Source organism: Salvelinus sp. IW2-2015, unplaced genomic scaffold (assembly GCF_002910315.2).
Source record: "Salvelinus sp. IW2-2015 unplaced genomic scaffold, ASM291031v2 Un_scaffold16283, whole genome shotgun sequence".
In the NCBI taxonomy this organism is placed as follows: Eukaryota; Metazoa; Chordata; class Actinopteri; order Salmoniformes; family Salmonidae; genus Salvelinus; species Salvelinus sp. IW2-2015.
This window is the reverse complement of record NW_019957521.1, coordinates 191,714-215,756: the sequence shown is the minus strand read 5'-3', so window position 1 is coordinate 215,756 and position 24,043 is coordinate 191,714. Positions and strand designations below refer to the sequence as shown.

Here is a 24,043-nt window from a genome sequence, read left to right as displayed (position 1 = left end):
CCACCTAATTTTCCTCACTCATGATGCCATGTATTTTGTGAAGTGCACAGTCCCTCCTGCAGCACAGCACCCCACAACATGATGCTGCCACCCCCGTGCTTCACGTTGGGATGGTGTTTCTTCGGCTTGCAAGCCTCCCTTCTTTTTCTCAAACATAACGATGGTTATTATGGCCAAACATTTCTTTTTTTGTTTCATTAGACCAGAGGATTTCTCCAATAAGTACGATCTTTGTCCCCATGTGCAGTTGCAAACTGTAGACTGGCTTTTTTATGGCGGTTGAGGAGCAGTGGCTTCTTCCTTGCTGAGTGGCATTTCAGGTTATGTCAATATAGGACTTGTTTTACTGTGGGTATAGATACTTTTGTACCTGTTTCGTCCAGCATCTTCACAAGGTCCTTTGCTGTTGTTCTGGGATTGATTTGCACTTTTCACACCAAAGTATGTTCATCTCGGAGACAGAACGCATTTCCTTCCTGAGCGATATGACGGCTGCATGGTCCCATGGTGTTTATACTTGCGTACTATTGTTTGTACAGATGAACGTGGTACCTTCAGGGGTTTGGAAATTGCTCCCAAGGATGAACCAGACTTGTGAAGGTCTCCATTTTTTTCTGAGGTCTTAGCTGATTTCTTTTGATTTTCCCATGATGTCAAGCAAAGAGGCACTGAGTTTTGAAGGTAGGCCTTGAAATACATCCACAGGTACACCTCCAATTGACTCAAATGATGTCAATTAGCCTATTAGAAGCTTCTAAAGCCATGACATAATTTTCTGGAATTTTCCAACCTGTTTAAAGGCACAGTCAACTTAGTGTATACTTCTGATCCACTGGAATTGTGAAATAATGAAATGTGAAATAATCTGTCTATAAACAATTGTTGGAAAAATTATTGTGTCATGCACAAAGTAGATGTCCTAACTGACTTGCCAAAACTATAGTTTGTTTAAAAAAAATGTGTGGAGTGGTTGAAAAACAAGTTTTAATGACTCAAAACCTAAGTGTATGCAAACTTCCGACTTCAACTGTAAATGTGATATTTCAGTGTTTTTTAAATATAAATTAGCAAACATTTCTAAAAACCTGTTTTTGCTTTGTCATTATGGGGTATTGTGTGTAGATTGATGAGGGAACAAAACAATTTAATACATTTTAGTGTAAGGCTGTAACATAACAATATGTGGAAAAAGTCAAGGGGTCTGAATACTTTCCGAAGGCGCTGTAGAAACTGGTTTAGCATGTGTTCATTCTGTGAGAGTTGCAAGATATTTACCAGGTTTATTTGCCATTAAGTAGTATGCTTTATTTGAGTTTAACCTGTAGTTGTTGTCTCTCTTCAAAAGGAAAACAATGTATTCCTATTCATTTCTTCTTCACCTTGTAAACATTTTTTATGGGCTTTTTCTAAGGTAGTGATTTATATTTATTAACTTGAATTTCTAATTCAGATGTAACTTTTGCAGAGTATGAGATTATCATTCTCCAAATGTACGCCTTAAAGGTATCCCAAATTATATCTGGGGTCGGCTTTTCTCTGTCCTCTATGTCTACAGTCGTGGCCAAAAGTTTTGAGAATGACACAAATATTAATTTTCACAAAGTCTGCTGCCTCAGTGTCTTTAGATATTTTTGTCAGATGTTACTATGGAATACTGAAGTATAATTACAAGCATTTCATAAGTGTCAAAGGCTTTTATTGACAATTACATGAAGTTGATGCAAAGAGTCAATATTTGCAGTGTTGACCCTTCTTTTTCAAGACCTCTGCAATCCACCCTGGCATGCTGTCAATTAACMTCTGGGCCACATCCTGACTGATGGCAGCCCATTCTTGCATAATCAATGCTTGGAGTTTTTCAGAATTTGCGGGTTTTTGTTTGTCCACCCGCCTCTTGAGGATTGACCACAAGTTCTCAATGGGATTAAGGTCTGGGGAGTTTCCTGGCCATTGACCCAAAATATCGATGTTTTGTTCCCGAGCCACTTAGTTATCACTTTTGCCTTATGGTAAGGTGCTCCATCATGCTGGAAAAGGCATTGTTCGTCACCAAACTGTTCCTGGATGGTTGGGAGAAGTTGCTCTCGGAGGATATGTTGGTACCATTCTTTATTCATGGCTGTGTTCTTAGGCAAAATTGTGAGTGAGCCCACTCCCTTGTCTGAGAAGCAACCCCACACATGAATGGTCTCAGGATGCTTTACTGTGGGTATGACACAGGGCTGATGATAGCACTCACCTTGTCTTCTCCGGACAAGCTTTTTTCCGGATGCCCCAAACAATCGGAAAGGGGATTCATCAGAAAAAATTACTTTACCCCAGTCCTCGGCAGTCCAATCCCTGTACCCTTTGCAGAATATCAGTCTGTCCCTGATGTTTTTCCTGGAGAGAAGCGGCATCTTTGCCGCCCTTCTTGACAACAGGCCATCCTCCAAAAGTCTTCGCCTCACTGTGCGTGCAGATGCACTCACACCTGCCTGCTGCTATTCCTGAGCAAGCTCTATACTGGTGGTGCCCCGATCCCGCAGCTGAATCAACTTTAGGAGACGGTCCTGGCGCTTGCTGGACTTTCTTGGTCGCCCTGAAGCCTTCTTCACAACAATTGAACCGCTCTCCTTAAAGTTCTTGATGATCCGATAAATGGTTGATTTAGGTGCAATCTTACTGGCAGCAATATCCTTGCCTGTGAAGCCCTTTTTGTGCAAAGCAATGATGACAGCATGTGTGTCCTTCCAGGTAACTATGACTGACAGAGGAAGAACAATGATTCTAAGCACCACCCTCCTTTTGAAGCTTCCAGTCTGTTATTTGAACTCAATCAGCATGACAGAGTGATCTCCAGCCTTGTCCTCGTCATCACTCACACCTGTGTTAACGAGAGAATCACTGACATGATGTCAGCTGGTCCTTTTGTGGCAGGGCTGAAATACAGTGGAAATGCTTTTTTGGGATTCAGTTCATTTGCTTGGCAAAGAGGGACTTTGCAATTAATTGCAGTCCATCTGATCACTCTTCATAACATTCTGGAGTATATGCAAATTGCCATCATACAAACTGAGGCAGCAGACTTTGTGAAAATTAATATTTGTGTCATTCTCAAAGCTTTTGGTCACGACTGTACATTTGTAATGGTTAAGGTTTTTATTTTTTCGTTTAGGTATTTAATACATTTTGGGCCCAGAAGATGTGCTCTGTTRATTCTGTAAATTCTGTTGCCATGTCAATTTTCAGTTGGTGTGATTAAGCATGATACCAGAGAATGATCCGATATCACAATATCATGAATTTTTTTGTACAGTTTTGGAAATAAAAATGTAGTCAATTCTTGAATAGGTTTTCATACTTTGAGAATAAAAAGGAATAATCTTTTCTAGTTAGGAATAGTAATCTCTAGGTGTTCTGTAAATTATTCGTCTCTCAATCTTATCAAATGTATGATTTAGGTCACCTGCTGAAAATAATAGTTCCTGTCTGGATTTGATCTAATATAGCTCAAATTCTATCTAAAATCAGCAGATTGCCCTTGGTGGGATGTACAATGAAATCAATGGTTATTTCTCACCATGTAAGGTACAATTCAACATTAGAWAATGCCCTTCTGCTGTGTGATCACGCTTTCCGTAGCCGACGTGAGTAAGACCTTTAAACAGGTCAACATTCACAAGGCTGCGGGGCCAGACGGATTACCAAGACGTGTGCTCCGGGCATGTGCTGACCAACTGGCAGGTGTCTTCACTGACATTTTCAACATGTCCCTGGTTGACTCCGTAATACCAACATGTTTCAATCAGACCACCATAGTCCCTGTGCCCAAGAACACGAAGGCAACCTGCCTAAATGACTACAGACCCGTAACACTCACGTCCYTAGCCATGAAGTGCTTTGAAAGGCTGGTCATGGCTCACATCAACACCATAATGCCAGAAACCCTAGACCCACTCCAATTTGCGTACCGCCCAAACAGATCCACAGATGATGCAATCTCTATTTCCCACCTGGACAAAAGGAACACCTATGTGAGAATGCTATTCATTGACTACAGCTCAGCGTTCAACACCATAGTGCCCTCAAAGCTCATCACTAAGCTAAGGACCCTGGGACTAAACACCTCCCTCTGCAACTGGATCCTGGACTTCCTGACGGGCCGCCCCCAGGTGGTGAGGGTAGGTAACAACACATCCGCCACGCTGATCCTCAACACAGGGGCTCCTCAGGGGTGTGTGCTCAGTCCCCTCCTGTACTCCCTGTTTACTCATGACTGCACGGCCAGGCACGACTCCAACACCATCATAAAGTTTGCTGATGACACAACAGTGGTAGGCCTGATCACAGACAACGATGAGACAGCCTACAGGGAGGAGGTCAGAGACCTAACAGTGTGGTGCAAGGACAACAACCTCTCCCTCAACGTGATCAAGACAAAGGAGATGATTGTGGACTACAGGAAAAGGAGGACCGACCACTCCCCCATTCTCATCGACGGGGCTGTAATGGAGCAGGTTGAGAGCTTCAAATTCCTTAGCATCACCAACAAACTAACATGGTCCAAAAACACCAAGACAGTCGTGAAGAGGGRACGACAAAACCTATTCCCCCTCAGGAGACTGAAAAGATTTGTCATGTGTCCTCAGATCCTTAAAAGGTTTTACAGCTGCACCATCGAGAGCATCCTGGCGGGTTGCACCACTGCCTGGTATGGCAACTGCTCGGCCTCCAACCGCAAGGCACTACAAAGGGTAGTGTGTATGACCCAGTACACCAGTGTGCCAAGCTTCCTCCCATCTAGGACCTCTATACCAGGCGGTGTCAGAGGAAGGCCCTAAAAATTGTCAAAGACTCCAGCCACCTTAAATTTAAACTGTTCTCTCTGCTACCGCATGGCAAGTGGTACCGGAGCGCCAAGTCTAGGTCCAAGAGGCTTCTAAACAGCTTCTAACCTCAAGACATAATACTACTAAACAGCTAATCAAATGGCTAGCCCCCACCCCCCCACGCTACGCTGCTGCTACAATGCATAGTCACTTTAATAACTCTACCTACATGTACATATTACCTCAATTACCTCGACACCGGTGCCCCCGCACATTGACTCTATACCGGTACCCCCTGTATATAGCCCCGCTATTGTTATTTACTGCTGCTCTTTAATTATTTGTTATTCTTTTCTCTTATATTTTATTAGGTATTTTCTTAAAACTGCATTGTTGGTTTAGGGCTTGTATGTAAGCATTTCACTGTAAGGTTCGGCGCATGTGTATTCGAATACTGTTGTATTCGGCGCATGTGACAAATAAAATTTGCTTTGATTTGATGGCCATTGCAAAATCTTGATTTTGTGTTCAGTGAACAATTTCTTTGTCGATTTTGATCTGTGCTTGGGTTCATTGTCTTGCTGTAAGATCCACTTGCGGCCAAGTGGCAACCAGGTTTTTGGCTAAAATGTCCTGGTACTTGGTGAAGATCATGATGCCGTTGACCTTAACCCCGGCCCCATGATCAGTGGAAGCAGAATAGCCCCATATCATCAAATATCCACCACCAAATTTTATAGTAGTTATGAGGTACTTTTCTGCATATACTTCCATTTTTCTACGCCAAATCCACAATAGGTATGCATGGCCAAAGAGCTAATTTTCATGTCATCTGACCATAGTACGTCCTGGAGTTTGATAAATGGCACTTTGATTGGAACCAGTGTTTTGGTCAAATTACATGAAAATAGAGCTCTTTGGCCATGCACACCAGTGGTGGGTTTGGCGTCGAAAAACAGAAACATATGCATACTTTCTCAAACACTAAATATACAAATATGTATTTTACAGTTATAAGGAAGGTGAATGTTATAGTAATTCGTTTTATAAATTGATTTAGAAAAAATTAAAGTAATTTCAAGCCTAATTCATTCAGTGTTGTTGAGTAGGAAATACATCATAAAATATTTTCTGTATTGGTATATATTTTATCATATTTGTGATGTGCACCTGAGCACAGTGTCCTCAAAAGTGATTTCACCTCAGTAATGTATAATTAATTTTACCAGAAAGTTACATTTTTTTGAAAGGTGAGATTTTTGCCTTTTTTTCTGCATGTATGTTTACTAGTTATAGTTTATGGCCCTCTCATGATAAATAATTTATTTCTGGGATGACTTGGATTACATTTTCGATTACATTTAGTTACATTTAAGAGGTTTTAAACAAAATATATTTCTCTGAGCAATTGTATTAGTATAATATAATATAATTTTTGGGGAGTACACAATATACCTCAGTATTTGTTATTTATTTTATACAGGCTTTTTTTCTCCTTTATCAAGGGTGCCAATATTTTGGAACCTGACTGTACAGTGTACAAAAACAGCACAGAAGGCTCAGAACATCTGTGATTCCCCTCAGCTAATTTGGAAACAGCACCTGAAAAGAGTCCTTTTCACTAGATCTGAACTAAATATTATTCAATCGATGACCATATGTGAAGTACTGCAGGCATTGAACATGCACAAACGCCTGAGTGTCCCTATATTTAGGGGTTGAGTTTTCTCTTTTCTCTTTTTTCAGATAGACTTCACCAGACACCTCCAGTAATGATGGCTGTTCTCCGCTCTGGAGGAAGAGTGTTCATCATGCTCCTCATTAGCAGGTAATAAAGACAAGTTACAGTAGAATAGTTACAGTGACTGCCTAGGACCTGTGGTTACTATGTACAGATGCTGAATATAGATGACAGTATGAGACATTGTTTTAAAATGTTTTCAGACAATGGGAAAATGAGGTGTTGCTGGGTCCAGTGTAAAGGATTTTCGGTAACACATTACTTGACACCCAGCGTCATAACCATGTCATAACAGCTGACATAATTTGTCATAACCTGTTATAAAATGGTCATTACACTATCATGACACATATATTTAAATCTGTTTTGACATTTTATGGCTGAGTGTAAAATCCCACAAAAAGCTACCGCGATKGTTATTTCATGGCTGGTTATGACACCTACATAAGAGTGTGAAAACTCACAAAACCTACCACACAAGTCAAAACATTCCATTACACCATAGCCTACGTATCAACAGTATGTTTATGTTAAATATATATTTTTTAAATTGACCATATTAAATTATCATCGTAATTGCGCACACATTGATGTCAGACATGCACCTACCCCAATGCTCTGTTGCTGATGACTGGGATGAACGCAGGAGCAGATTTCAGGAGCAGGACAAGACACCCTTTTTTTTACTGACGACTGAAATAAGGGCATGTACGTGATAGGCCTATGTGGCTTATATAATTATGATGGTCATAATTGATGATGATCGTGGACTTCAGGGTGCACCCCCATATCTACATCAACAGGACCGCAGTGGAGAAGGTGGAAAGCTTCAAGTTCCTTGGCGTACACGTCACTGACAAACTGAAATGGACCACCCACACAGACAGTGTGGTGAAGAAGGTGCAACAGAGCCTCTTCAACCTCAGGAGGCTAAAGAAATTTGGCTTGTCACCTAAAACCCTCACAAATTTTTACAGATGCACAATTGAAAGCATCCTGTCGGGCTGTATCACCGCCTGGTACGGCAAGGCTCTTCAGAGGGTGATGTGGTCTGCCCAACGCATTACCGGGGGCAAACTACTGGCCCTCCAGGACACCTACAGCACCTGATATCACAGGAAGGCCATAAAGATCATCAAGAAAATCAACCACTCAAGCCACTGCCTGTTCACCCATCTATCATCCAGAAGGCGAGGTCAGTACAGGTGCATCAAAGCTGGGACCGAGAGACTGAAAAACAGCTTCTATCTCAAGGCCATCAGACTGTTAAACAGCCATCACTAGAACATTAGAGGCTGCTGCCTARAGGCATCAACTAGGAGTCACTGGCCATTTAAGGAATGGAACAGTAGTCACTTCAATAATGTTTACATATCTGGCATTAGTCATATGTACATATTAAGTGACTAAGATACCGTAGAATAGTATAGAACATAGTATATACATATGAGATGAGTAATGCAAGATAAGTAAACATTATTAAGTGACTAAGATACCATAGAATAGTATAGAATACAGTATATACAGTGGCAAGAAAAAGTATGTGAACCCTTTGGAATTACCTGGATTTCTGCATAAATTGGTCATAAAATTTGATCTGATCTTCATCTAAGTCACAACAATAGACAAACACAGTCTGCTTAAACTAATAACACACAAACAATTATATGTTTTCATGTCTTTATTGAACACACCGTGTAAACATTCACAGTGCAGGGTGGAGAAAGTATGTGAACCCTTGGATTTAATAACTGGTTGACCCTCCTTTGGCAACAATAACTTCAACCAAACGTTTTCGGGTAGTTGCGGATCAGACCTGCACAACGGTCAGGAGGACTTCTGGACCATTACTCCTCACAAAACTGTTTCAGTTCAGCAATATTCTTGGGATGTCTGGTGTGAACTGTTCTCTTGAGGTCATGCCACAGCATCTCAGTCGGGTTAAGGTCAGGACTCTGACTGGGCCACTCCAGAAGGTGTATTTTCTTCTGTTGAATCCATTCTGTTGTTGATTTACTTGTGTTTTGGGTCATTAACCTATTGCATCACCCAACTTCTGTTGAGCTTCAATTGGCGGACAGATAGCCTAACATTCTCCTGAAAAATGTCTTGAATAACTTGGGAATTCATTTTTCCGTCGATAGCAAGCTGTCCAGGCCCTGAGGAAGCAAAGCAGCCCCAAACCATGATGATCCCTCCACCATACTTTACATTTGGGATGAGGTTTTGATGTTGGTGTGCTGTGKCTTTTTTCTCCACATATAGTGTTGTGTGTTCCTTCCAAACAACTCAACTGTAGTTTCATATGTCCACAGAATATTTTGCCAGTAGCGCTGTGGAACATCCAGGTGCACTTTTGCAAACTTCAGAAGTTCAGTAATGTTTTTTTTGGGGGACAGCAGTGGCATCTTCTGTGGTGTGCTCCCATGAACACCATTCTTGTTTAGTGTTTAACGTATCGTAGACTCGTCAACAGAGATGTTAGCATGTTCCAATGATTTCTGTAAGTCTTTAGCTGACACTTTAGCTGACACTCTCTTCTTAACCTCATTGAGCATTCTGCGCTGTGCTCTTGCAGTCATATATCAGTTGCAGTTAAATATCTTGCTTTACTCATCTCATATGTATATACTGTGTTCTATACTATTCTACGGTATCTTAGTCACTTAATGTTTACATATCTAGCATTACTCATCTCATGTGTATATACTGTTTTCTATACTATTCTACGTTATCTCATTCACTTAATAATGCGTACATATCTTGCATTACTCATCTCATATGTATATACTGTGTTCTATACTATTCTACGGTATCTTAGTCACTTAATGTTTACATATCTAGCATTACTCATCTCATGTGTATATACTGTTTTTCTATACTATTCTACTGTATCTATCAGGTATGAAGGTAAGACCCAGATGCAGATAACGTCGAAATAACAATGGTTTAATAATCCAACAGGGGCAGGCAATAGACAGGCCAAGGCAGGCAGGGGTCAGTAAACCAGAGGTGGGGCAACGGTACCGGACGACAGGCAGGCTCAGGGTCAGGGTAGGCAGAAATCAATAATCCAGAGGTGGGGCAAAGGTACCAGTCGGCAGGCTCAGGGTCAGGGGCAGGCAGAGTGGTCAGGCAGGCAGGCTCAGAGTTAGGACAGGCAAGGGTCAAAACCAGGAGGGCGAGAAAAAGAGAGACTGGGAGAAGCAGGAGCTGAGACACAAAAACACTGGTTGACTTGACAAACAAGACGAACTGGCTACAGACAAACAGAGAACACAGGAATAAATACACAGGGGATAATGGGGAAGATGGGCGACACCTGGAGGGGAGTGGAGACAATCACAAAGACAGGTGAAACAGATCAGGGTGTGACAGTATCTTAGTCCGTTCTGCTCTGACATCGCTCGTTCATATGTATATTGTCTTAATTAATTCCTACTTAGATGTGTGTGTATTGGGTACATGTTGTGTAGTTTGTTAGATATTACTTGTTAGATATTACTGGACTGTCGGAGCTAAAAGCACAAGTACTTCGCTACACCAGCAATAACATCTGCTTATCACGTGTAAGTGATCAATACAATTTGATTTGATATGAATTATGACTCATAATGCTTCTTGACAGTGTCATAAAGTCTATTTTCTTAGTCCAAGTAAAGTGACACAGGATGGTCATAATCCTTCATGACAGTGTCATGAAGTGTATTTTCTACAGGTTATTTAAAATATGATGACTGTAAAGAATTCATTACAACAACAACAAAAGATTTAAGAAACAAACTTTTAAACAAAAGGAATCTTCTGGCAGGAATGTTTTGTTGTTGTTGAAAAGATGTGGGTTTTGACACTCTTATGTAGGTGTCATAACCAGCCATAAATAATGCAATGTACTGTATGTCACAACAGGTGTAAATATGAGTAATGACTGTGTTCTGATCATATTATGACAGGTCATGACAAGTTATGTCAGCTTTTATGACATATTATGACATGGTTATGACCATAACGTGTTATGACACCGAGTGTCAAGTAAAGTGTTACCGTATTTTCTGTGTGTATGTGTGCGAGTGTGTGTGCGCTTGTGTGTGTGACCAAGCGCATGTGTGCGAGAGAGCGAGAGAGATAAAGCAATTCTCCATTGGTTGTTTTGTTGAGGCACATCAATACTCAATAACAACTCCCCATGCATCACTCAGAAGCATTGGAATTCTCTACAGAAGTTTTGACATTCAAATGGACACTGCCACAGTGCTGCTGTGTGGCACCATTGATACAGCAATCAGCACCACATGCACCAAGCACTGTGCCCTTCAGGAGTCACGCAGAGAGAATGATGGGATGTTGTGGTGCATATTTGACCGTTACCGTGACAGGAACTCATCCTCTTCTTGCCAGTAAACTTTTTTTGCAGGCATAATATTCTCCGTGCACAACTTAGATAAGTCCAACCCCCTGGGTACCACCTTATTCTGCCATAAAAAGTTGGTCCATGGCACAGTAGCTCCGGCCACCATCCCTTCGGAGATTAACAGCAGGAGGCCTGGTGTCGAGTGCTATCTGCTTTGGGTACAGATGCTTTGGTCCACAGTGTCCCATCCCACACGGGAGTCTTTGTTCATTTACAGATGTGATATCTTAATTTGACCACTCTGTTGTCGCTGAGAATTTTCCTGAAATTCAAATGAGCCCTGGGATTTAAATAAATTCGCCTTAAATCTATAGTTATCTTTCTCTCTCCCTCGCTCAAACAATAATGCACCAGACAAAATATTTTTTCTCAACAATGTAGGGGCCAAAATCATTGACACCCCTAAAGATTCTTATAAATTTGGTCCCATAGTCCTAGCATGCAATGACTACATCAAGCTTGTGACTACAAACTTGTTGGATGCATATGCAGTTAGTTTTGGTTGTGTTTCAGATTATTTTGTGCCCAGTAAAATGTATTGGGTCATTTTGGTGCAACATCACAAAACTCACGGTTCGGATAGGATCACGGTTTTGAGTCACAGATTGGATAATTTTTTCGGATCAAATATAACTTTGCTTTCCATTTATTACTTAAAGAACACTTAAAGCAAGGAACTTTTCAATGTTTAAATAAAATATTAAAATAATATATTCAATACTCGATTGTTAAATTAAAGTGCAATATGAGGCATCATACCTTCTTCCTTTGAATAATAGTGAATGAAAAAATAGCTTGTGTCCACATCATCAAAGAAAAGTAAGAAAAGAAAGAAAGCAAAGCAGACCTGAGCTTATAACTTCAAATTATTTTTCAAAAAGATGAGGATGTCTACATTGTCTGGGGAGAGGGTAGACCTCTTTGCAGTCACTATGCTAGAGATGCAGTCACTATGCTAGAGATGCAACCCAGTCATTTGATCGATTAATTCTATACTTAAAATGGAGCTAACGGCATTTTATCAACATGACATCTTATTGTAATCTGTTCATATACACCAGCCGGAAGAATATACTACTTTTTTCCCTGTCAAGCGAGGACTTAGATATGGTCCTTCTTACGTTTTTATAAATTCTTAGAATGTTTGGGGATGACGTATACTAAGGCATTTGTGGAAATTATTTAGCAATATAGAGTGGGAAATCGGCAGTGCATTTGGACAATTCGTAGGCCTTTATGCAAATAAGCCATTTGCCAAACGGGCCTGCCATCATTCACTTTGAACTGGACTGTGTGTTTACAGCCTAGTAGCAACAGCGCGACTTTAGATCATTAGAACGCAAAATACACCTGAATGGATATCTGCAAATATGTAAACACCATGGGAGTCCTTTTACATTTGGGAACTTTACAGTCCTATTGATCAAACAACCATGAAAAGGTAGGCTCTCTCTCCCTCAGTTATGCACATCAACAACAAGATCAAAAACGAATGCTAGCCAGAGCGAGGTGAGCTAAAATCTAACGAGGGGCCTCCCGGGTGGCGCAGTGGTCTAGGGCACTGCATCGCAGTGCTAGCTGCGCCACCAGAGTCTCTGGGTTCGCGCCCAGGCTCTGTCGCAGCCGGCCGCGACCGGGAGGTCCGTGGGGCGACGCACAATTGGCWTAGCGTCGTCCGGGTTAGGGAGGGTTTGGCCGGTAGGGATATCCTTGTCTCATCGCGCTCCAGCGACTCCTGTGGCGGGCCGGGCGCAGTGCGCACTAGCCAAGGGGGCCAGGTACACGGTGTTTCCTCCGACACATTGGTGCGGCTGGCTTCCGGGTTGGAGGCGCGCTGTGTTAAGAAGCAGTGCGGCTTGGTTGGGTTGTGCTTCGGAGGACGCATGGCTTTCGACCTTCGTCTCTTCCGAGCCCGTACGGGAGTTGTAGCGATGAGACAAGATAGTAATTACTAGCGATTGGATACCACGAAAATTGGGGAGAAAAGAGGATAAAAAAAAAAATAAAAAAAAAAATAAATCTAACGAGGGAACATTAGATAAACCCTCTTAAACTTTTTCAGCTAGTTGGCCATCAAAATTGCACTGATAAACTATGGGTAATAGTAGCCTACTCGTCCTTCTGCGGCTTGCCTGCCAATGTATGCTTGTCCCAAACAAGCACCCAAGCTAACTAGCTAAAGTTGTCTAGCTTACTAGCTAGCTGTTTCTAGACTGAATGAGAGGACACCTCACTATGACCAGTTTACTCGCTCTATCAGAGCTGGTTAGGCTTTTTAAATGTTATCTGGAGCATTCGTGACTAACTATTACTTTTTTTGCCTACACTTACTGACACTGGTCATATTCAGTGGGTGTTGGCGTTCATAAATTCATTAGTTATTCTGTGCTCTGGTACACTCAGAAGAGAGTGTTCTGAAATTCGAGTAGATAGGCAGAGGGAATGTGCAAACGCAAGAGAAATGCTAACTGAATAACAGTCGTTCAAGTTCAGCATAGCWAGCAAAGCGATTCACATTTCTTGCTACATAAATAGATACGTTCGCTAATTAGTCACGCTATGACTGACTTGTGATCATTGCCCTTGCTAGTCTGATTGGAATAACATTCCCATCCTTAGTTACACCCACAGATAATGCCAACTACTTTAATGATTTTTTTTCATCGTAAATTTTGTATCTTGTATTGTAGATATGTGGTAGTAGGCTAGTGGCCTGAGGGCATACACTTAATGTGATGTGAATAGTGTTATGAATTGTAATGTCATGTAATATTTGTTATTATATATAACTGTCTTAATGTTGCTGGACCCCAGGAAGAGTTAATTAGTCAAATTAGTCCGTTTTGGTCCAAAATATTTCGTCATTGAAACTGAAACAGTGCATCCCGAATGGAGGCAGCAAACAATGTAGAAGGCCGGCTGTGATTTGCAACCTGATAGCAATATTTTTTGGACTACGAAGAAAGTTATTGGTGAATTAAATTAATCATGCATTGAACTGCATCCATCTATTCTGKCAACAATGCCTTACTGTACGTCATGTAATTCTGAGTTAAATATAACCTATTTTTAAAACCTCTTATGAAGTTGGTTTTGTACCATAAAATGGGAATTTTATATTTTTGACTGATATTATGATTGTCTGTTTGTGGCCAGTCCTCTTCTGGCTGTGCCGGGTGGAGATTATAACAGAACATGGCCAAGATGTGGCCAACATGACCAGCATGGTCAAATAATAATAATCACAGTTGTTGTCGCGGGTGCAACAAGTCAGCACCTCAGGAGTAAATGTCAGTTGCCTTTTCATAGCCAATCATTGAGAGTATCTCTACCACTCCTGCTGTCTCTAGAGAGTTGAAAACAGCATGTCTGGGATAGGTAGCACGTCCGTTGAACATTCAGGTTTCCATAGCCYCAGGCAGAACAGTTGAAACTGGAGCAGGTGGATTGGCAGGTTGATTGGGGACAGCAAGGAGTCATCATGCCAGGTAGTCCTGAGGCATGGTCCTAGGGCTCAGGTCCTCCAAGAGAGAGAAAGAAAGAGAGAGAAAGAGAGAATTAGAGAGAGCATACTTAAATTCACACAGGACACCGGATAAGACAGGAGAAATACTCAAGATATAACAGACTGACCCTAGCCCCCCGACACATAAACTACTGCAGCATAAATACTGGAGGCTGAGACAGGAGGGGTCAGGAGACACTGTGGCCCCATCTGATGATACCCCCGGACAGGGCCAAACAGGCAGGATATAACCCCACCCACTTTGCCAAAGCACAGCCCCCACACCACTAGAGGGATATCTTCAACCACCAACTTACCATCCTGAGACAAGGCCGAGTATAGCCCACAAAGATCTCCGGCACGGCACAACCCAAGGGTGGGCGCCAACCTTTAAGAATGRATCCCAGTTGTATATTCTGTGTCCCTTGCTTGCTAGCTATCTAACTAGCTACAAAGTATCTGCATTTGCGTTTGTTTAAGCTGTTTTCTATTGGCATTCATTTGGTTACATCCTGATACAATTGCCTTCTCGTCAGGACACTCGTCGACACTTCATTATGATGAGATCACATTGCATATCAAGCACTAGGCTAGAAGCTAGCTAAATAGTTTGTTGCTAGAAAACCTGTCAATAGGACAACCTAATAAAAAAACATCAGTTGCTGAAAACGGCTGGTTAAATATAGAAATTTAATGTGGGAGGATTTGACGGCATAGCTCCACTTGCGTCATGACTGCAGTAGGTGCTGGAGAAATGTGTGTTCATCACTCACCACGTTAGGTGCTCCAAAAAAATATGTCTCTGCAAAAACAGCTAGSTAAGTTTTTCTTCATTGGACCTGCATTTTCAATGTATCCAATTTCAGTTTGTGTGATTGTTGTTTTAGCTTTCTGTAACTTTGTAGCAAGTACGGTCTGCATGTGTAGGCGCATATTGCGTCATGATTGCAAGGTGTCCCAATATCATTTCCAACTGTCCTGATTATCTTTTAAAACTGTCCTGTTATCTGGTTTTAATTCCAGAATGCCCTTCTAGCCAAATAGAAACGAGTATTCAACAATGCTGTMGTTTAAAGTGATCTTAATCTTATTTTACACCCATAATTAGGGTGTTTTTAGATATCCTATCTCCGTGAGACGGCTATTGGTAATCCAAGATCATTGGTTACTGATACTTTATCCTCCTTCCCAACACTTGTCCTAGGCTAAAACACTTGTCCTAGGCTAAAACACTTGTCCTAGGCTAAAACACTTGTCCTAGGCTAAGTCACTTGTCCTAGGCTAAGACACTTGTCCTAGGCTAAGACACTTGTCCTAGGCTAAGACACTTGTCCTAGGCTAAGACACTTGTCCTAGGCTAAGANTCCTAGGCTAAGACACTTGTCCTAGGCTAAGACACTTGTCCTAGGCTAAGACACTTGTCCTAGGCTAAGACACTTGTCCTAGGCTAAGACACTTGCAAATAGGATTGTTAATGGCTGTGCTCTGATGTACTTCTTTTTTTATTTTTTATTTTTTACAAACAGCAAACACTATTTTCCAATTGCAGGATGAACAATGTTAAATGCCCACTCGATTGTACTATACAACTATTACTACTGTAGCCCACTATAGAACCCTTTACAATCCTAGATATCCTAACTTTTGGAGTCGAACAGCAAAGTATAACAAAAAAGGAGAAAAATCTGCCATTATTTTATTGTGAACACAACATTGATACACATTACTAAGTACTCCAATTGAATGCCCTCAGAAGTGTTGCTTTGGTTTCCATTTGCAAATAAACCTATGTATAACCCTGTCTGCTAGACGTAGTGAAATGTACTTCCCTAATTTGTCCAATTTCAGGTGTGCAGGCTCACCGTGTCACAGTTGTTTCCATATTGCCAGGAAGATAACGTTGTTTGTTTATCTTTATTTTGGTACAGGCTTTCATTAACATTCCTGTAGTTCTGTCTCATCCAGTATTGTGGAAGAAACCAAAGTAGTTATCATATTGAGTGCCTTTTTCTGGATGGTTAACCACTTCCCCTCAACAAGTAAATGAATGCACTAATGGGATGGAAAGTCTGTAGAGAATAATTATAGGCTGTGTTCAGAAAAATCTCTATTTGATGATTCTGTTTTAGATGTTTTGCTTAGTTTTTAAGGTATATTTAATACTCCAAAATCCAATGTTTTCAGATCACTAAAGTCGTTTTCTGTTGAGATAACTTCACTTCGCGGGTGATCTATTTTGCAGATTCAGCTCTATGCCACAATCCAAAAATGAATGATTGTCCCTTTAATATGTTTCTTTTGCTGAAGAAAACCCATTTTCAGCAAAGTAGCACGTCTTACTGTTTCTGCATCAGCAATTAGACCAGCCTGGAAAAACCAGGGGCATGCAGATTCTAACCTCAGAGTCTAACAAGCACTTCCCTCTGTATCCTGCTCCTTCCTTGAGCCACCTCCCATATTGCCAAAGCCACTGGCTGTCTCGCTTCCCCTCATATCCTCCTCAGGCTCTGCTGCTCCCAAGGAAACACAAAAAATATGTATTTGCTGAACCAATCTGGACTGAAATGCATCCATCTAAAAAAGAACAAAACAAACACACACTTCCCATTTACTTACAGTGGCTGAACCAAAATTCTAAATTCCAGACCTTTTTGAAGAGACACACTTGGCCAGACCAGATTTAGGAAGCAGTGCACGAAGGGTGGCTTGGGAGCCAATCCTACTTAAAAGCTTGGCTTCCTGTGAATTCCATATTTTGTGTCCCTAAGATTCCTAGACATAATTGGAGTACTGTGTGAATAAAGCAGACATATAACAACAATTAAAAGCATACAGGTGTAGGATCTTTATTTTACCTATATTGTCACAGCAAAAATAATAACAGGATTTGAACGTTTAATCCATAGTGTTACTCAATCGGTGGTTAGGCTGTTAGCTGGCCAAAAGTAGGTTACATGAAAAGTGCAATACTGTTAATATGTTTGTTATTGTGGATTGTCAGTGAATTTATGTAAATATAATAGTAATATTTCCCCCACTGCTCCCTCTGCTATGATCTCTTGATTGGTACTACTGACTAATACTGACTTTGAGAATCTATAATTATGCCCACCTGTGTGTGGCCTATATTGTTGTTGTGACATTGATTGCCATTGCCTCCTATGCACGCTAAAGAAGGGCTCATACCCAAAACGTTTGTACGACAATACAAATATGTTAGTTTAAGTTTATTCACTAGAGCGCTGTCCTATTTTTTATCTTTCTATATCACGAAGCTCATCTGCATTTACTTACAGTGGCTGAACCTTCTCAGCAACAAAGGAGTGATCAAATTAAGATCCTATATCTGTATCTTTAATGGACAACTTCTTGGCGCACAGATCCCGATTAAGGGATAATTTTCGTAAACAACCGCTGAATTGGCAGCGCGCCAAACTCAAAAATAATACTAAAAATATTTATAATCATGGAATCACAAGTGAAATATACCAAAACAGTGTCAGATTTTGAAAATATGCTTTACAGCGAAAGCAATCCAAGCGTTTATGAGTTTATCAATCACTAGACAAAACAGTAAGAACAGCTAGCCCCAAATTAGCATGGTCACGAAAGTCAGAAAATCAATAAAATTAATCGCTTACCTTTGATAATCTTCGGATGTTTGCACTCACGAGACTCCCAGTTACACAATAAATGTTATTTTTGTTCGATAAATATTAGTTTTATAATTATTAAATCTCGCTCATTTTTCAAAATAAAAGCCTGAAACTATGTCTAAAGCCTGGCCACAGCCTGAGGAATCCATTGGAAAATAAATCTGGTTGATACGCCTTTAAATGGAGGACGGGCAAGCAATGGAACAAGTTTTTATTTTTTATTTTTTTTAAGTACTTCCGGTTTGGAGTTCCTCAGGTTATCGCCTGCAAATTCAGTTCTGTTATACTCACAGACAATATTTTGACAGTTTTGGAAGCTTTAGAGTGTTTTCTATCCTAATCTGTCAATTATATGCATATTCTAATATCTGAGCCTGAGAAATAGTCAGTTTACCTTGGGAACGTTATTTTTCCAAAMATAAAAATTCTGCCCCTTAGCTTCAAGAGGAGGAGTCCTGTCTTGAGATTTTTCTTGAGGTTGTCGAGTTGTGTCTGCCATGCCGTTAATGGCTTCTGGAATGGCCTATGATGTGTCGAGACTCTTTCTGTCAATTACTTCCTTTCCTTGGAACAAGAGGCATTGAAATTGGCATCACTGTTTGCACTCTGTGGGAATTGCATTATTGCATCTAACATTATTTTGGTCATTGTCTGGAAGAGGAGAGGATCGAAGCATGGGYCTCTCTACTCTCTCCCTGCCTACACAGCATCTAGTCATCCCCAGCTGAACACATTAAGGAGGCTTCGCACACATCCAATCAATTACTCCTTCCTGATTCTCCGAGCAGTGGCTAGGCTATGAGCACCCATATAAATATGAGCAATGGATTCATGTGTCCTTTTGAGACAACAGCTGATAATCAGCTGAGGGGACGCGCTGTACCAAAATGAACGAATGGCGGGAATCAATGTAATTGCGCATTAGATGACGCATTCTCAGAAGAATGAATCAACTGGTCTAATCAACGTTGTTTCCACATCATTTCAACCAAACAATTCTATGTGATGACGTTGAATCAACGTGCAAAACTAAGATTTGCAAAATGTAATCAACGTAAGGGAATTTTAACTAAATTGAATGACAGGGTAATATTTTTGGTCAATTTCACATTGAATTCACATTAGTTGACAACTCAACCAAACTAATGACAACTAAATCAAAACTGGACATTGAAATGATGTCTGTGCTCAGCGGGAAGTATGCTGATCCTTGTAGCTGCGTGGGATAATACATTCAAAATGTTTGCCTTGGGGTAAGTTGAGCCAACAGCCACCAGTGGAGGCTGCTGAGGCGAAGACGGCTCATAATAATGGCCGGAATGGATTAAATGGAATGGTATCAAACACATGGTTTTTATGTGTTTAATATGCTTCCKTTCACTCCATTCCAGCCACTATTATGAGCCGTCCTCCCCTCAGTAGCCACCACTAAGGGCCACGATACCCCTTACAAATTATGATTACATTTAGTCAGTTTTATGCATAATATTCATAGTATTTTTGTGTCATGCATATGAACTCAAGATAGTACATTTTTATTGTAACAGAGCAGACATCATCATGCTGTAAAACGTAACAACAAGCAGGTCTCGCCCCCCTTGAAGTTCTTGAGAGAGCAGCCAAAGAAATGAGAGAAGGGAAGAAGTCCATTTGAGCAGCAGCAAGGTGATGACAAAAAGAAAACGAATATGTAGCTGTGCAAAAGAGAGGCTATGATAGAGCAGCAGAGGCACACAAGGTATTATCTGATGACATGGAGTCTGAGCTTGCTGTACAGTGCATATCAAGAATRTCAKGGACCAGTTTCATGGYCTTAGTAGCCTCAAATACAGAGAACRTGCCTACGAATTGGCACATCYAAACAACATGCCTGTCCCAGACAACAGGTCAAGAAATTGAAAAGTGATATTGAATAACGAGATCTATATGTGAATGTAGGCATACAATACCACACCRCCATTTCATTAATTAAACGTTGACCTACCAGCACCAGCACCATCACCCACTTACCCCAAGGCGACTCAAATTACCCTATCTCTATGCTCAAATTACCCCATACGTAAGTTGTGCCAAGAGACCGCTTTTTTGGAACAAGCTACATTTTCAAAACTGTTATGTTTACATGAATTTTTATTTTTTCCAGGGATACACAACATCCTGAAATATATATAGATTTATTTGTTAGAAAGAATACTATATTTACCTTGAAGTACTGACGCTGAATGTAAAAAATGGCTCAACGTACCGCACTCTCTCCTACAGTAGCTTGTTGTATTTATGCACACAAGGCTAGTATCGACAATCTATTGACTTTTCACAACTTCACTCTTACAGTATGTAGTAGTTTCTTAACTAGACCAGTGAACAATTGCTCGGGAGAGGCACTATTATAATGTATACATATTGCATTACAAACATAACAGCATACATGATTAAATTAAACAACCATGTTTAAAAAAATTCTAAAACATCTCAGAAAAATTTAAAGAAAAAAGCCAGAGTTGATTGAGGGTGGCTCTTTCATGCATGGATCAAATCAAATCAAGCTTTATTTATATAGCACATTTCATACATGAATGTAACGCAATGGGCTTAACAGAAAAAAACATTTAAAAAACTATGAAATTAAAACCGMAAATATTTACTATACCATATTTAATAACAATAAAAACAGGAAGATTAAAAAAGCACTCTGAGGAAAAGTAAAGCTAAAAAGGTGTGTTTTAAGATCTCTTTTAAATATGTCCACAGTTTCAGCCCCAGTCAGGTTCTCTGGCAGGCTATTCCAGAGGCAGCTGGCATGGTAACTAAAGGCTGCTTCTCCATGCCTCTTGGTCCTAGGCTTTGGGATAGTTAAAAGGCCAGTGCCAGACAAACTGAGGGACCTACTGGATACATAACTCAAAAGTATGTTTGATATGTATTGGGGTGCACAATCGTGGATTGATTTAAAAAAACAATAAAATWATCTTAAAATTAATCCAATGCAGAAACTTTAAAACCGGTGTAATGTGTGCTCTCCGTGTGATCTTGGTCAGTACCAGTGCTGCAGCAGTCTGTATGTTTTGCAGTTGAACAACGGCTTTCTTGGGTAGACCAGACAGGAGAGCATTACAGTAGTCAAGCCTGCTTGTAATGAAAACATGGATGAGTCTCTCTCTCAGCCTTAGATAGAAACGGCCACACCTTGGCAATGTTCCTCAAGCTATTTTTGTCACGTTCCTAATGTGTGATAAAAAAAATTAAGTTCAGAATCTAAAATGACACCTAGGTTTTTTACCTGGTGTTTTATCTTTATTGCCCATGAATTAAAATGGGTGGCCAGATTCTCTCTCTGTGCTTTGMCTCCAATAARAAGTACCTTGTGTCATTGTAAGTCATTGTAGAGTTTGTAGGCTATGACAGTTCTGGCTGCCAAGTTAGTACTACTTCAGCTTAATTAGCTATGGCTAATGGGTTGGAAAATCCCATTGACAAGACTCCCTGTATCTCTTCCCATCCAATCAACAAGCCAACCACACACACACACACACACACACGCACACGCACACGCACACGCACACACACACACACACACAAGCACACACACATACAGTAGGCTTGAATGTCTCTTTTACTGAAAATCAAGTCAGAAAATCCCCATGGTGTATGCTGGCTGGGCGATATATCAGAAATGTGTATACTATAAATTGTTTTGGCATTGAAGATTCCAGTGGTATTATTTGGTGGCAATGTATTTCATGTGCAGGTAGACAGAGATTGATCCAATAAATGCCAATTACGTAAAGGTTGCACACTCTGCACATGAAATACATGGCCGCCAAAGAATACCCATGCATTATCTGGTATTGATTTTATGCTGACTTATATGAATATATTAAAAGTTAGTTATTTCTAAAATCTTATTCAAGAACTTCCACTTTTCATTAACTTTAACTTTTCGCTAAGTTAGGTTAAACAGCTGAACAGTGCACTTTTGGAGAATAAGTTCAGGMTATACAGTACACTGTAAAATGTGGGACGGCACTGTAGCTTTTTCTGATTCGTATGATACAWAATTACGCTTTAGTTCGTTCAACCTATTCTATTAAATTTGTCTGTAATCAAATAACAAATTTGACAGATCAATGTGATTTTTTCAAATTGAATGCATTCAACACCTCATGCGCGGCAGCCTATCGGAAGAGTTTGAGACGTGGCCTATTGGGGCGTGGCTTTCCMGTTGTTATTTTTGGCCACCCGTGAGAGTGAATGTCATTCCAGGTAATGTTTTCTTTTTTTCATGATTATATGTTTACTGCTAGCACTGACTCTTAAATGATATCTGCATAAGTAATGTGATACTAAAGAGCTTGGAAAGGTTTTCATTGATGAGATGGCCACCATTTGGTTACAATATTGTAACCAGTTAATGTGAATGTCATATGTAAAGAAAATTATTTTATGTTATGGAACCAACTTAATAGCTTGATTATTGTATGGGACACTTTTATATGTGCCTTTAGAGGCCATCCAATTCAGTACTCATCACTAAAACAAAGCAATTTAGGTAAAAATAGTCAAAMGAAATAGAAGGACTAACAGTACAGATAGGTAGCAATAAAAACTGAAACATAGAGGCTCAGAATAAGTTAGAGGAAAAACTAAAAGATTTGGAGGAACTTAGTCAAGAAAGACTCCAGGGCTGGATGACATAGCAGTGGAGGTACATTATTTAAAACCTTTTTTTTTATATACTCAGAGGATCTTTATTAGCATGTTTTAACCACTCCTATATAAATGATAGATTATCACACTCAACAAGTGTAACGTCAGGAGAATGATAGGTGTGGAGTCAGGCGCAGAGAGCAGAGGTTTCACGGGAAAAAAAGCTTTAATGTCCACAGTAAACAGGAACAGGTACAAAAATGGGTGAAGCCAAAACARAGGCGCAAACACAACCCAAAGACCACTGTTACATAAACCGGACAGCGAAAACCCAAAATCAACAATACACRTCCTACGTACAACAACAACAAGCCCGCACAAACACAAGCGGGCTAAACGAACTTAAATAGTACCCACCCCAAAAACCCAACAAGYAACAGGTGAAACCAATTAGACAAAAACAAAAGAAAAGGAAAAAGGGATCGGTGGCAMCTAGTAGACCGGCGACGACGACCGCCGAGCGCCAACTGAACAGGAAGGGGAGCCACCTTCGGTGATATTCGTGACAWCAAGAAAGTCTGATTTCATTATTACTAAAACAGGATTCAAGTGGTAAATATAAAGATCCAGTCCATTTAAAAAATTGGAGGCCGCTTACACTTCAGTGTTGTGATGCAAAYATTTGAGCAAAATGTAMAWCGCATAGAATTTAAAAGGTGCTGTCGGATATTATTCATCCTAATCAGACAGYTTCTTTACATGGACAATACATTGGAGATAATATAAGACAAGTACTGGAAACAATAGAACCCTATGAACAATCTGGGAAACCAGGCATGGTATTCATAGCTGACATTGAAAAGGTTTTTGATAAGTATGACTGCAGTTTATATATAAATGCCTGGAATATTTCAATTTTGGAGAATCTCTTTTAAAATAGGTTATATAAGTTATATACAGTAAACCTAGGTGTAAAATAGTAAATAATGGCTACTTCTCAAAAAGTTTTAAACTGTCAAGAGGAGTAAAACAATGATGTCCACTATCGGCATATCTATTTATTATTTCCATCGAAATGTTGGCTGTTAAAATCAGATCAGAAATGAATTTGGAGGGCAGAAATGATTAAATATTAAAGCATTAGACCTCTCATTAAAGGCATCAGTCATACAAAAGTTATACTTAAATCCAAACTAGTTCTCTAGCAAATTAGTACGAATCTCTCACCCATGTTCAAAAATATCATTTTTTCCGTTGATTCAGATTACAATC

At 40.2% G+C, this 24,043-nt stretch overlaps 1 protein-coding gene across 1 annotated transcript in view; it reads left to right on the top strand.

Moving 5' to 3' along the window:
- LOC112080353 (gamma-aminobutyric acid receptor subunit pi-like) overlaps nucleotides 1-24,043 on the top strand; it is a 96,188-nt gene that overhangs the window by 24,702 nt on the left and 47,443 nt on the right. The window contains exon 2 of the mRNA XM_024146083.2: nucleotides 6,558-6,639. Coding sequence (XP_024001851.2) covers nucleotides 6,558-6,639 — 82 coding nt within the window. The remainder of the gene's footprint in view (nucleotides 1-6,557; nucleotides 6,640-24,043) is intronic.